This window comes from Symphalangus syndactylus, chromosome 10, assembly GCF_028878055.3.
Source record: "Symphalangus syndactylus isolate Jambi chromosome 10, NHGRI_mSymSyn1-v2.1_pri, whole genome shotgun sequence".
Classification (NCBI taxonomy): domain Eukaryota; kingdom Metazoa; phylum Chordata; class Mammalia; order Primates; family Hylobatidae; genus Symphalangus; species Symphalangus syndactylus.
Window position 1 is genome coordinate 25,511,443 of NC_072432.2, and position 16,043 is coordinate 25,527,485.

General features: G+C 36.2%; 1 protein-coding gene across 2 annotated transcripts in view; it reads left to right on the forward strand.

Annotated features, from left to right (window-relative positions):
- Positions 1-16,043, forward strand: part of PLXDC2 (plexin domain containing 2) — a 469,249-nt gene that overhangs the window by 346,960 nt on the left and 106,246 nt on the right. For both annotated transcript variants that reach the window (XM_055296706.2, XM_055296707.2), the window contains 2 exons: positions 8,743-8,838; positions 9,071-9,152. In XM_055296706.2, coding sequence (XP_055152681.2) covers positions 8,743-8,838; positions 9,071-9,152 — 178 coding nt within the window. The remainder of the gene's footprint in view (positions 1-8,742; positions 8,839-9,070; positions 9,153-16,043) is intronic.

Genomic DNA, 16,043 nt, shown 5'->3' on the forward strand with positions numbered 1-16,043 from the left:
GCAGTGGCGCAATCTCGGCTCACTGCAAGCTCCGCCTCCCGGGTTCACGCCAGTCTCTTGCCTCAGCCTCCGGGTAGCTGGGACTACAGGCACCCGCCACCACGCCCAGCTAATTTTTTGTATTTTTAGTAGAGACGGGGTTTCACCGTGGTCTCGATTTCCTGACCTCGTGATCCGCCCACCTCGGCCTCCCAAAGTGCTGGGATTACAAGCGTGAGCCACCGCGCCTGGCCTTTCAATGCTTTCTGACTATGTTGTTGTGTGTTGTTTTATGTCTCTTCATAAGACTTATGTCTGCCTGTCTGTCCATCTGTATGTCTCTAAATCACTGTTTTTCATAAAATGTATTTGTAAAACTTTAGAAACAGAAAGAACCATAGAAATCAGCCAATTCAATATCCACAGGTACAGCTATGAAAAACAGGTCTAAGTACAGGACTGACTTTAGTTGTTCATTTCAGAAATATGAATGTAAAAATATACTTATTATGATTAGAAGCATAGCACATTATAATTCTGAGTAATTTATAAATTAACAGGAAACCCAAGGAGGAAAATTTAAATTACCTAGAAATCTACTACAGAGAAATAGCAATAAATGTTCTCACGTATCTGTATCCAACTATTTATTTGTAATATACACATATATTAACATACACACATTAAGAAAATTGGCATTACGCTGTAAATAATTCTGCCCCCTGTTTTCAACTTCATATATAAAACATATTTTTTACACTGTTAAATATCTGTCTAAAATGTGGTCATTCATAGCTATAAGAAATTTCTTTGTTTCATAATTTATGTAACCTGTCACTAAAACTATGTAACTATGGTTACATAGTTTGCATCGCATATTATCAGTAAAATGGTGCTAAACATCCTTGTTTTTAAATTTTTGCATGTATCTGATTCTCAAAAAGTGAATTTGTGGATGCTGAATGTTAGTATTGTTTTGAATGTATTTTGACAAATTGCTTTCCATCAAGGTTGTACCAGTTTGCTACCCATCATTATATTAGAAATATCCCATTTCCCAAAGTGCTTTCTAATATTCATTTTTAACTCTGCAAATTTGATAAGCACAAAATGGTATTTCATTGTTGCTCTAATTGTCTTTCGATTACCAGAAACTTTTAACACTATCATATATTCATGTGTCATTTGTAATTTCCATAATTTCTTGGTAAATAGCTCTACTAAGTAATTCTTTCTCAGCCTCAGCTTGTCCTTCCAAATCCTTACACAACATGCAGAGGTCTTCCTGGATACACGCATGATTCTCACTAGTGCCACTTGCACTAGTTTGTTTCTCTCTCCTGCTATGTAACATTTTGAATTTCCATCATAATCTCCGGGGTGCTGACTTGTCCCATCGGGCCTCACTGTTTCTCTACCTTCCGAGCTTAATGAGCCTAATCTTTCCGGCAAGAAACTCGGAAAATCCACTCATGCCATGTGGTTCTTTAATTTGGAACAGATAAGGCCATGCCATTTAAGGAAAGAGAAAGTTACATTAACACACACATGCAGGGTCTTGCACTAGAAACCAGTCTGGAAAGCAGCTGACCTCACTTAAAATGGTTCTTCGCCAAGTTATGAGGGTGACTATATCTGAATCCCTTATAATATTCCTTTATTTTTCTCACTCACAGTACATTATTTGGTACTTTCTTAACGTCAGACTTCTTTGTATCAGTATCTACTGTTTTAAATTTATTGACATTGTTTGTGCTACAGTGCACCTTTGCTTGGCTGGTTATTATTCATAGCTCCTAAGAAACATTAAGCATTTTCAGAAATAAAACTGACAACTAGTAGAGCAAATATATTTTAAAAATACTACAAAGAAGATCATTGAACTCTTTGAGGAACACTTGTAGGTATATATTTTGTTGTATGTGGTCTCTTTATAAGATTACAGACCAGGCACCACTTTTTTTCTTTTTTTAGATAGAGTCTAACTCTGTCACCCAGGCTACAGTGCAGTGGCACGATCTCGGCTCACTGCAACCTCCACCTCCTGGGTTCAAGCGCTTCTCCTGCCTCAGCCTCCCAAGTAGCTGGGATTACAGGTGCATCCACCATGCCCAGCTAATTTTTGTATTTTTAGTAGAGACGGAGTTTCACTATGTTGGCCAGGATGATCTCGAACTCCTGACCTCAAGTGATCCTCCTTCTTCAGCCTCCCATAATGTTAGGATTACTGGTGTGAGCCCTCATGCCCAGCATAGGCAGCAATTTTTTAAAATTACTTTTAGACAGAGAATAAAATAACCTTAACAAACAAAAACACAGCTTTGCCCATGAAATATGCAAACTATCTTAAGCTTAAATGTAAAATAATAATAAAAGCATAGACCAGTATGCTATTCAGAGCTTCTTGTCCTGGTGGGAATATTGTGAATCTGTATCGTATAGTGTGATTTCAGTAGCCACATGTGGCTACTATGAACTCGTAATATGACTAGTGAGCCTGAGCAATTTAATTTTTAATTGAATTTAATTCATTAACTTCATGTTAAATAGCCAGATGTGCCTAGTGGCTATCATGTTGGATAGGGTAACAATAGACCATATCCACATATTTAAATAAAATATTAAATGCCAAGTATAATATTTACATAAACATTATTTTTATTTCTTCTTTGCTTTTTAAAAGGCCCTAGAATATTATGTATGATTAAATAATAAATTTTCAAATATAAGTATATTTATTAAACAACAAATTTTCAAACATAACCATTATAACTAATTTTTCCCATAGAAAGCAATTTGCGATTTTGATTTAGTGGTAGGACACATTCACTATAATTATGTAGCAGCTATAATGAAAATATGTGGTCAAAACTTATGAAAAATACAAATAATCTTGGAAAAACTTGAACTTTTTTTAATAATATTTTCTAGAACCCAGTTCAAGCCTTTTCAGAGGAACTGGGCCTCATTTGTTATTTTTGAAGTTGTAGTCTTCTCATTCACTTAAAAACAGATCAATCGCCAGATCTCCAGTAAATTGTGTCATCTTACCTTTGCTCACCTCAAAGTGGAAAACCCTTCAAAATTATTCATTTTTCAGAAGATAAAATTGCTTCTCTTAACAACACCATTTCATTAGGTGCTTACATTCTCAAGTATGGACTAGTTCACCAAAGGCTCAACAAAAGCAGAAATAAATAGAAATCATGATGTTTTCTCATAAAGTAACTATTCATAAAACACTTCCAAGATAGACAGCATTGTACAAAATGATATTTTATTAGTTTAATGCATACATTTCTAATGTAAGCTAGTTGACTGACCCTGACTTGATTTTTAAAGACAAGTAAAAAAATCTAAAATTTTCTGGACGTAGAAATCACTGATTAATCAATTTTTACATATTTGAGAATTTTTCTAAAATTGTCATGAACAAGAAAGGCTTTCTTCATGGACTTGTGGTTAAATTCTTTTTTTTATTTCATTTTCTTGATTTATTAACATTTAATCCTATAAATACTCTTAGAGAAAGTAAATTTTTAACAATTTAGAACTGCGTCTAGCTGGGAGCAGTGGCTTGTGCCTGTAATCCCAGCATTTTGGGAGGCCAAGGTGGGAGGATCACTTAAGCCCGCCAGTTCCAGACCAGCCTGGAAGAAAGACATTGGAGACTGGGAAGGGTGGAAGCAGGGAGAGAGTTTGGGGATGAGAAATTACTTATTGGGTACAATGTACACTATTTGGGTGACAGAAACACCAAAAGCACAGACTTCACTACTACCCAATATATCCATGTAACAAAATTGCACTGCTACCCCTTACATTTATACGAATTTAAAAAAAGAAAGTAAAGGAAAAAGATTTGCTTCAGAGGCTGCCTCTGAGGCCTTCATTTTAGGATATTGTTTTCTGAGCCCCAACACACCCAATTCAATTTAATGAAGTCACAGTCTCCTTTGTGAAAAGGAAGAAAAAAATAGAGAGAGAGAGAGAGAGAGATGTAATGACTTGGCAAATATATATCAAGCCTTCTTCCTGTAAGTCTCAGGAGCAGAGAGGCATGTCCCCCTGCAAAAACACCAGGTTCAGGACAAGCAGCCCTCAACAATGGAACCATGATATTGTCACAGGCCCGCAGCCCACCTGCCTCACCGGCCCACTGTGACACTGCACAGACCATACACTGTCCGTCTGCTGGTTCCGATTCTCTCTTTTTTCCCTAATTGTTTTTTCTTTTATTGATGCATAATACTTTACATATGGGGACGTGTGAGTATTTGTTGCCTGCATAGACTGTGTAATGCTCGGGTCAGGGTATTTGGGGTATCCATCACCTTGAGTGTTTATCAGTTAATATCTTGGGAATATTTCAAGTCCAGGGCAAAGTAATTATCAAAGGAAGGCAGGAAATGCAGCTGGCTTAAGCCATTAGCAAAGTATACGTGAGAGAAAAAGAAATTTGAAGGTTGTTTTAGGTCCTATTTTTTATTTCCTTTATGCTTACTCAAGTAACTTAGGAACTCTGGCCCTTTAAGTTTTACCAGGGTCCTGAAACTTTGCAAGCAATGAGGGAATGTTGACAGGAAAATCTAAAAGGCTTAAATTAGCATTTCATGCTCAACTAAGGTTTATGTTTTATTGAATGCCTAATGACATTATTTCAGAGAATTAGAACTACAGAGAGAAGTTTTAAAAATGATTCTGGCAAATGCATTTTTTATTTGTAGCTACTTTATTTAACAACTCCAGCTAGCTAATTCACTTTTCTGTGGGAAGCTTGTAGCCACTATAATAGTGTCAATTGTATCTCAAGAGTCTCTCTTTTCCTGAGTCTTCATGCTGGAAATGAATCTTGTGGTTATACGATACAGGCTATTTCCATTAAAGAGTACTCAGTAAACAGTGCTTGTGCTGGACTCGATTTGAACGAGAAAAGAAATAAGATACAACCATATGGAGCCAGTCATTAAGCATTGGCAACACATAAATAGGGAAATGTTAGTAAATCATTCATTTGACAATTCAGACAAAATATAATAGTTATACAATATGAGTAAGCCAAGTTAGGAGATTTCTCATATAGTCTCTGTGTGAATGTTACGCTTTCAAGACAGGAAAATAAACTAGATCATGGCTAATCATGCCTCAAGGTACTCATTAGTCTGTGTTCACTTCAGCTAGAGTGGATATTGATCAAAGAAGATTCTTGGTGTTTCCATATGATCGATCACATTGTCCCTCCTGCTGATACTGATCAGGCTTTCTAAAACATGCAGTATTTGCACTTTATAACACATCGCCTTAAGCTTTCCATCACATTTTCTCTCTGTGTGTTAATCTGCTCAGATTTAATTTTTCTTAATTTTTAAAAGGCACTAATGGGTGAGTATTGATCTATTGAAGTTGAATCACCATCAGTAAGACTGAACGTTTAATTCAACTTTATTTTGGCTTATTCTTGAAGAAGACCCATGAGTGAAATATATTTTTGGAATCAAATGAAAGCTTCTAATATTGGCAGGGGTAACCAGAATTCTAATTACTTGTTTCTGACAGAGGTATCTCTGAAATACTACATAAATGACCATTTGGAAGTTGTTGTTAATTGGCGGGTCATCAAACAAAAATAATTCTCATTAATTTGGGTTTTGTTAAATTCATCTCCTCTCAGTAGTTAGAGGTTTCTGAGCAGGCAATAGAACTAGCATAGCAAAAAATGGTCACACTTTCTCTTTATTCCATATGCACGATCAATAACTCTCAGAAGCTTCTCAGTCATTGTTAGTAGTTGAGAATTTCAAAGTGTAACATGAAATAAAAGGAATACTAGTATTTTAAGCACCAAGTAATATGACAGATACTGTGCAAAGACTCAAGAACTCCCATCCTAGTGATCTTATGGAAAGGCCACATTATTTATTTATTTATAAGAACTCAATTGTTTAGCAAAATACATGGGAAAGCAATACATAGGAATGAATCCTATTTAGACACAGACAGAAGATGAGCCATGTTTTTGTCTTAAAAACTAAAAAAAAAAGAAGATGTGATTTATATACTTCATGACACCTTACTATGTACCATGTAACCAGCATTTCCTCTGATTTTTATGAAGTTTACTTTTTGAAAAATGTATATGCATCTTTCAGTTATACCAAAATTTCACTGGATTAGGGTTCTTAAACAGTGTTTTCCAATCTGATACCCCTGAGAGATTTTCAGCCTGTGACCCAGAGCCACTCCTAGCCCCAAAAGGGTTTGCTTCGACCCTTTCTCCACCCCTTCTGCAGTACAATGTCATGGTGAATAATTAGAAGTGGATAAAAAGACACAGGAAGGGGAACATCACACACCGGGGCCTGTTGTGGGGTGGGGGAAGGGGGGAGGGAAAGCATTAGGAGATATACCTATGTAAATGACGAGTTAATGGGTGCAGCACACCAACGTGGCACATGTATACATATGTAACAAACCTGCACGTTGTGCACATGTACCCTAGAACTTAAAGTATAATAAAAAAAAAAGATATGAGTAGAGGAAAGGAGAGATACTTATAGGTTATTAGTAAACATTTGACAGCCTCTGCAAATTCTTGGATGAGTACGTATCTTCCTTTTCTGAACACTTCTACTAAAAGGTAACTCACTATCATCTGGGCCACCACACTCCCTGCTCTATGTTTTAGACGAGGTCATCGTTGGGTCTAATGATTTCAATATAAATTTAACTTTCTGTAAATGAAGAATGGAGAGAAATTACTAGAAGTTTGATTCCAGGATTGTAGTGTGATTTCAGTGAGTTTGGATCTATAGAGATTATATTATTAAATGCAGCATATAACTTGTATGATCTAAGGTTGTCATATTAAAGTTAGACAAAAATTGTATCTAGTATGTATTGAGCATTTACAATGTGAAAGGGACTGTCTAGCAATATTCCTATGTTATCTCATTTTAATCCTCAAAGCAATGCAGTAATATAGGTGCTATTATCCCTGTTTTATAGATGAGGAAACTGAGGCATAGAAAAGCTAGCAAAGGAGCCTGAGGTAACACAGATTCCTCACAGCAAAACTGGGGTTTGAGCCCAGACAGAATGTTCCAGAGCACATATTATTAACCACTATGACATTACTTCCCCAAATTGGATACTGTGATATTTTAAAAATAACTGATGGACAGGCTCATTGGCTGACACCTGTAATCTCAACACTTTGGGAGACCAAAGTAGGAGGATTGCTTGAGCCCAGGAGCTCAAGATCAGCCTGGGCAACATAGCAAGACCCTGTTTCTACCAAAAAAGTTTTAACAAATTAACTGGGCATGGGGGTGCATGCTTGTAATCCCATCACTTTGGGAGGCCAAAGCAGGGGGATCACTTGAGTCCAGGAGTTGAAGACCAGCCTGGGCAGCATAACCAGACCCCATTTTTACAAAAAATAAGAACAAAATTAAGTGGTTATGGTGGCAAATGCCTGTAGTCCCAGCTACTTCGGAGACTAAGATGGGAGGATCGCTTGAGCCCAGGACGTCCAGGCTGCATTGAGCCGTGATTGCACCACTGACTGGGCAACAGAGGGAGACTGTGTCCCAAAAATAAAAATAAAAATAGTTTATAGCCTCACTAATTACTGATATGTGTGATATTATTCCGGAAATGCATTCTTATCACTACAGGCATTTCAAGAGTGGAATAAAATGCTGACAACATTATTTTTCCACTTACATTGACCAAACCCAGGCGAGCACGTTAGTATAAGGCTTGAAAGGGGATTTTAAGTATATTTAAATGTTTTGTTCTGGTTTGATGTTAAAATATGTTTGCTTATATTTATCGGATTTTAAATGATTAGAGTTCTTGTCAAAGTCTCCATCTTCTTCCTCAGGACATTGATGGATTTGCTAATGATTTTTAAACTACATCATGCAATATAACTGCTAATTAACCTTCCTTAGATATGATACTGTATATTTAATACATAGCAATCCTTATTTTTAAAGTGATTTCAGTTCCTTTTTTCCCTCCAGCTTTATGGAAATATAATTGACAAATAAAAATCGTATGTATTTAAGATATACAGGATGATGACTTGATATATTTATACATACCGAAATGTTCCCCTCAATCAAGCTAACTAACACATTCATCATCTCACATAGTTATTGTGTGTATGTGTGTGTGTGTGTGTGTGTGGTGAGAACACTTAAAAATCTAATCTTTTATTGAACTTCAAGCACGATGCAATATTATTAACTATGATCACCATGAAATATAAGAATGATTTAACTTGTTTTACTTTTATTGAAGTTTATTCTAAACTTTTAAAGCAATTACATTGTTATTCTTCATTAACTTTAGATTGTGAAACATTTCTAATTACCCATTTCTAAACACTTTAGCTTTCGTATGGAAGAAGTGGTATCATCTTACCTTCTTGATTTCATGAGTCTAAATCTTTGAAAATATGTAAATCTGTCCAAAAAAATCTTTAGTACAGTCTGAGTGACAATGAGTTGAAGCCTTAATAGGTAAGTGAGATATCTGAGACCCTAATCAACGCTTTCAACTTCACTGATAAAAAGACTTCTGGTTACTTGGCACGTGATTTTCACATACTTTCTAGTCAGTCTTTTCACAGGATGAAGCTTCATTTTAAAACCACATTGGGCTATACGTATATAATTCTATATCCATTATTAAAATGCTGTTGTTTTGTAAGCGGGGAAATGTTAAAAGCTGATTTTTTTCCTTTTTTTTTTCTAGATGTTCGAAGAAGAACAATTTATGAATACCACCGAGTAGAGCTTCAAATGTCAAAAATTACCAACATTTCAGCTGTGGAGATGACCCCATTACCTAGTAAGTGAATATGTAAACCTAGGTGGAAAACATGATTTCCAAATTTGATGATCTGATCTGTTCAGTAGTTATAATAATCGTATTAAATAATTACCATTATAATTGTGTTTGGCATGCATGGGCATTTTGATCCTGAGGATTAGGGGACAGTGATTTTTATTTTGGCTGAGTAATCTCTTTCCTCCCAAGTTGCCTGTTAGTCTTGGTGAATCTGTTCTTTCCTCTTTCCTAGCATGTCTCCAGTTTAACAGATGTGGCCCCTGTGTATCTTCTCAGATTGGCTTCAACTGCAGTTGGTGTAGTAAACTTCAAAGGTAAAAATATAATAATAAGAATAATAATAAAATTTAAAAAGATATTTTGAAAGATTAGAAATAAAAAAAAAAATGACTTATGGACAGGCACAGTGGCTCACACCTGTAATCCCAGCACTTTGAGAGACCAAAGTAGGAGGATTGCTTGAGCCCAGGAGTTCAAGATCAGCCTGGGCAACATAGCAAGATCCTGTTTCTACCGAAACAGTTTTAACAAATTAACTGGGCATGGGGAGTGCATGCCTGTAGTCTCAGCACTTTGGGAGGCCAAAGCAGGAGGATCACTTAAGCCCAGCAGTTGAAGACCAGCCTGGGCAACTTAGCCAGACCCCATTTTCACAAAAAATAAGAAAAAAAATCCCACTGAATTTGAAGTGGATGTCAACTGTGTAGCATATGTATGCATTAGCAATATTGTATGTATAAAATATGTAGATACCATGATCAAAATGCAAAACAAAATTCGTAAGTGGGTATTTTACTATTTTCGTTTGAGAGCTCAAACTTACTAAGAGCCTTTATAGTCAATAAAGCCATTATCTAACATATATTTATAATTCTCTGTGGGACTTAAAATACAGGATGATTATAGAGCAGTTGATGAGCCTATAAACCGAAGATTTGGGTTCATATTCTACAGAAAGCATGTTATGAGATATACTTTCATAGCAAGGTGGTTTATAATAATCACATGAACATTCTTAGTAAATTTCTATGCAACATCTCAAAGGTTATTAGTCAAGATTGGAGATATAATCTAATACAAAAATAGAACATGTGGTTTTGATGTCATATTGTAATTAGCTAACCCTGAAACTTAAGCTGCATAATTTACTGGTGTCAAAGAGGTTTACTGATTTTGACAAGTGGCAAAGATGGTTTTTCAGTTGCTATAGCTTTTCAGAGACTGAATAATCATTTGTTGGAAGTATAGGGTGAAGACTTGTAAATTTGTTTTGTTATTTACTCAACCGTTTTGTGCATCAGTTATGTTCTGAGTACTGGGAACACAGCAGTAAACAATACTGACATGGTCCCTGCCCCCCATGAAGTTTACAGTCTGCCTGAGAATAAGTCCCTTTCTCACCTTCAGAGTCTATGAAAAATGTTCCTTTCCCCAGGAGGAAAACCGAATATTCATGCGGTTAATCCGTGTATGTTACACCCGAGCTTCCTGTTGTATGAGCAGTCTGTCTTATCATCTTCTTGCTATAGCATTTGCTGTAACGATAAAGACATGCTCCAGGAATACTTTAAAACTTATTGAAGAATGCAAAAGTAAAATGCCGATATTTTGATCACAAGCTTTGGGAAACATTTTTAACTCACTAACCTTAGAGCAACTACTGCGGTATTATGGCTAGAACAATATTATTTATGATAACGTCTGTTTTATTTTCAATTTAACAGGGCGTTCTAGTAATTTCCTTTGTGAAATGAATTCCAAATAATAAAAAAGCAAGCAGGCAGTTTGCAATTTTAAAAGGAGATTTTTAAGTTAGTTATATATCCAAAATAGGAGAAACTGCTATAAAAGCAAGGGTTTCTGGTTATTTATGTTGATATTTTACTAAGTTTTCCATAAAGATTATATGCATATCAGAAGTTATTCAAAATCTGTTTAGATAACAACATAAGGGAATCTAAAGAGACGGCATTTTAATATGTATATTTAAGGAATTCTGAGCTCAAAAATGGAAAATGTCCAAAGGAATTAAATAGGAGGCACTGGTTTGAGCTGCATACCTACTTCAGATCCATTTCAGTGATCACCTCGTCCAAGTCTGCATGAAGTGCCTATCAGCTATGTTTCTTTGCATCCTGGGCAAGCCACCATCATTAGCATTTTGTGTAGGGCTTGCTGACACTTGTTCATTTTTCTGTCTTCTTTGCTAGGCTCTAAGTTTATTAAAGGCAGAGACCATATCCAATTTGCCCTTATATCTCCAGAGCCTAAGAACATACCTGGGACTGCAGAAAAAAAAAATGGATGAACGAATGAATAATGATTAGCTTCCAAACGAAGGAATCATGCTAAAATTTGTCTAGCACAAAGGGTTTCCCAAGATGAGGGATTTTCAGTGCTAAAACCAGGAAGGTCTAGGAAAAAAAAAGGACCATTTGACCACCCTAACCAGAAGACAATTAGAAGAATTTTTGACTTAAATCGTGTTATGGTAAATGAAGGTTTTGAAGGTTCATCTAGAAACCTGCTTACCACTGACCATTTCATTTTTTAATATAATTTTTGATGAAATATATGTTTAAACTTCCAAACAAGCAATTTTGACAATTGAAACATATCTGCAAGTTGGAATCTGCTTCTACTGTTAATACATTCAGTTTATTGAGAGATGTCTCTGCCAGACATTAAGCCAAGGAATTTTCAAATGTCACACTTAACATTTTCACAGTGGAGGAAACTGAAATTTTTAGGAGCTAAGCTATGTGTGCAGGGTCTCATAGCTCATAAGTGATTAAGTTTGGAATCAAACCTCCATCTTTGTGACGCCCAGCTTTTGGTCTTGTGTTTTCAACACCTGTTCTGTGTCACACCTGCCAGGTTGCAGGTGCATTAAGCAAGATAATATTCATTGCTTTCTGAAAAATTGTAGATGTATTACCGAAAAATAAATCTTAGTTGATACCACAAGAAAGTATCATTGTTTTGAAGCTGGCATAAGAAGAATGTAGAGGAAAATCGAGCAAAGTCTAAGACTTTTGCATATTGTTGAAAGCATAGTTTCTTTAAGATTACCGGGGAAAGAAGAGTTGGTGAGGCATATGAATGAGAAAGAAATTCATCAAAGAACACTACTAAAAAAACTACGAGTTTTGTGAATGTTACCCTTTGGTGTTTTATTGAATACCGAACATTTATTTAAAATCTTGGATTTATTTTTAATTCTTCAGCAACCCAGTTATATACATATCAAAACCTGTTTAATAAATTGGTTTAACTATGCCTCATTGCACTTTTGTTCAACTTAATTTCCCCACTGCATTTTATTAATTTCTCCTTAGACCTGTAATCTTCAAAACTTTGCTTTGCGCCCAGAAGCATTTCCCCAGACTTCAGAGCTTTTATGAACAAATTCAACAAAACAAGAGAAGTCTTATCCTAAGTAGCACAAAAATTGCCCCTCTGATTTTTTTCTCCCGTAGCTCTTACTTTCTTCTTTGTGCTTACTTATCCCTGAATGATAATCAGTTGGTGGTAATTACTGAACTCTCAAGTAGGGCTTGCTCTAAAAAGATAAGATAATTTTAATTGGTTTGTTTATTTCATTTAATTTCCATTTTTCAAGGAGCAAAAACTAAGGCAAAATGTTTGCAATGGCTTTCCCAAGCTCTAAGAGAATTTGAGTTAGAGGAACATAAGGAGATCCATGATCTCAAGTGCTTACTTAAATTACTTGGTCCATTTCTTTGAACTAAGAGTGCTTTTGTTTCCTCAGTGCAGACTGAGAATACCTAATCAATCAAGCTGTACCTTATAGCTTCACTCATTCCACAAAAATTTGTGAGTGTCTCTGTTCAAGTCACTCACCAAGATTGTGCGTTCAGTAGTGAAAAAAGACAGACAAAATCACTTCCCAAGGAGAGCTTTCATTTTGGTATATGGAGGCAGAGATTAAGCAAATAGATATATAGAAAATAGAGTTAATAGTGATGAGTTTTATGGTAAGAGAAATAAACAGGAAAATGTAAGGGGATAATATAGCAAAATTGGTAACAATAGCAGGAGTTTACTTTTTGATATTGTCTTTACGTAACCTTGCTCTTTTGAAGAGAGCATGGTTTGATTAGTTTTTAAATGAAAATATATTCTTTGTACTTAAAGTATTGATTCAGTCATTTATTTACTTAACAATGTATAGAATGCATAACACATGTCAGGCATTGATCTAAACACTAAGGTAGTTAGAGCAATAATGAAGTATTAAAACCATAGCTCACATGAAGCTTGGAGTTTAGCTTAGTAAGCCAGAAAGTTAATGAATTAATAATTAGGCAAACAAAGTCAGATAGTGATGGGTTGTCTGCTGGATTTGAAAGAGCCAGTAGTTGTTCTTGACTGTGTGGCCAGGAAAGGCTTTTTGGAGGGGGTAATAAATAAACAAAGATCTGAATGATGGGTAGGCAGCTACAGTGAGGTGAAAGCAGAGTCTTGAAATGCCATTTGAATGGCCCATGCAGTGGCCCTATGGTGGGTCCAAGCTTGACCTGATGAGGAAAGGAAATAAGCCTAGTGCATTGAGAGAATTCCAAGTTGGTTTGGAGTGACAGTGACATCAGATAAGCTCAGAAAGCTACCCAAGTGCTGGAACACAGATGACTCTGTAAGCTAGGGAGAGTTTTATCCTCAGAATAATGGAAAGCATTTAGACTTTATAACTTATGCAAAGAAGGGATGTGACTTTACCATATTAAAAAAAATGGAACTTTGGCTGCTTCATGGAGAACGGAGTTTTTGTTCGTTTGTTTAGTTGTTTGGGGAGTGGTTCAGAATGAAAAGGAAGAGGCTAGTAGTGAGCTTGTGCAATAGTGCACAGGAGGTATGATAGTAACTTGGATGAGGGTGATGATTCTGAGGATCAAGAGAGATGAATGAATGCAAGGTGTTTGGGAAGGAAACATTATTTGTGTATGTGTGTGTTTTTAATCAAGTTTATTGAATTATAATTTACATACAATAAAATACACACATTTTAAATGTATGAGGCAGCTTTAAAAAGTGTAAATTCCCATGTAACCATCACTGCATCAAAATACAGATTTCCTTCATGTTCCTTTACAGCGAATTCCTCCTCACCTCGTACCACCATCTTATGTAGCAACCACTGATCTTCTTCCTATCATCATACATTTATTCTGCCCAATCTACACCTATATATAAAGGGAATCATACAGTATTTACAATTCTGAATTTAGCCTTCTTTCACTCAGCGTAACATTTTTTCAATTAATCCATAGTATACTAGTTCAAATATCAGAAATTTGATCCTTTTAATTGCTGAGTGAGTGAATACACAACGATTTATTTACTATTTGCCTGTAGATGAAGACTTGGGTTGTTCTTAGAGGCTTTTATGATTGATGAATAAACCCACTATGAATATTCATGTACAACTATTTTTACAGACAGATGTTTTCATTTCTCTGGGTTGGGTTGTAAATATGTAACTTTAAAGGGAACTATCAAATTGGTTTTCTATAGTGGTTGGCTATTTTACATTTCTTTTTTTTTTAATTTTACTTTAAGTTCTGGGATACATGTGCTGAACGTGCAGGTTTGTTGCATAGCTATACATGTGCCATGGTGGTTTGCTGCACCTATCAACCCGCCATCTAGGTTTTAAGCCCCACATGCATTAGGTATTTGTCCTACTGCTCTCCCTCCCCTTGCCCCCCACCTCCTAACAGGCCGTGGTGTGTGATGTTCCCCTCTCTGTGTCCGTGTGTTCTCATTGTTCAGCTCCTCCTTATGAGTGAGAAGATGAGGTGTTTGGTTTTCTGAAACAGATTATTTACTAATGAATTAGAAGTGAAGTAGATGGGAAAAAGAAGAATCAAGGATATTTCTTAGATTTCTGTTTCAGCAGCTTGTTGGATTTTGGCACTCTTTTGAGATGGGTAAGACAGCACAAGAAATAAAGACTAGGGGCGGGGCGTGGTGGCTCACGCTTGTAATCCCAGCAGTTTGGGAGGCCGAGGCGGGCTGATGGTCAGGAGATTGAGACCATGGTGAAACCCCGTCTCTACTAAAAATACAAAAAAATTAGCCGGGCGTGGTGGCGGGCGCCTGTAGTCCCAGCTACTCGGAGAGGCTGAGGCAGGAGAATGGCGGGAACCCGGGAGGCGGAGCTTGCAGTGAGCCGAGATTGCGCCACTGCACTCCAGCCTGGGCGACAGAGCGAGACTCCGTCTCAAAAAAAAAAAAAAAAAAAAAAAAAAAAAAAAAAAAAAAAAAAAAAAAAGAAAGACTAGGATGCAAAGAAATAAGGAGTTTGCTTTGGGACAAGATAAGTCTGAGATGCCTATCAGACTTCAAGTGGAAATGTTGAGCAGATAGGGGATATGTAAGCCAGGAATTCCAAGAACGGCTAGAGGTTCAGATTGTAGAATCATTATCATATAGATAGTGTTTAAATTCATGGGACTGAATGAAATCAGCTATGGAGAGAGTATAAATTGAAAGCAGCTTAAGAGGTTTCAGACACTAACCTTGTGGCATGTGGCATCATAAGGTATGATGCTAATTTTTCATTACATAGAATTGTTTTAAATACATTTACATACAGGTATGTTTGGATAGACATAGAAAACCTCTGAAAAGATATGTGAGAAACAGCAATATTTGTCACTCGGGAAACAAGTGAAGAGGGAGAGACATGAGACTGTCACTGTTTATTATGGACTTTTTGTATGATTTGAGTTTTTGCCACCTGAATTGGGAGACAGAAGGAGGAACCAGCAAAGGAGAAATAAGGAAGCAAAAGCTATTTTAAAGAGTAGAAATGCACTTTTACTCATTTTAGCATCTTCCACAATACCCAACACAGTGTCTGCACAAATACAGGTATTTTACAAATATGGTTGGACTGAATTATGCAGATAATTGAGGCCAGGAATATCCACTTTCCTGAGAATTCTAATTGCCCATTTTGGTTATTACTATCCACTGGGTTTTGTCAGTGTTAACCAAATTGCTATAGAGAGAAGTAAGCTGGTGCATGGCATAAGATATTCGTAGCGAGGCATGTTGAACACTTAACCTCTTGATGTTAGTCTTTTGGTGCCTCACTTTAAAAAAAAATTTTCCACCTTATATTTTCTTTGATCCAATCAAAGTTATAAGCTTGCTCCTGGTAAAAACATATAAATAAA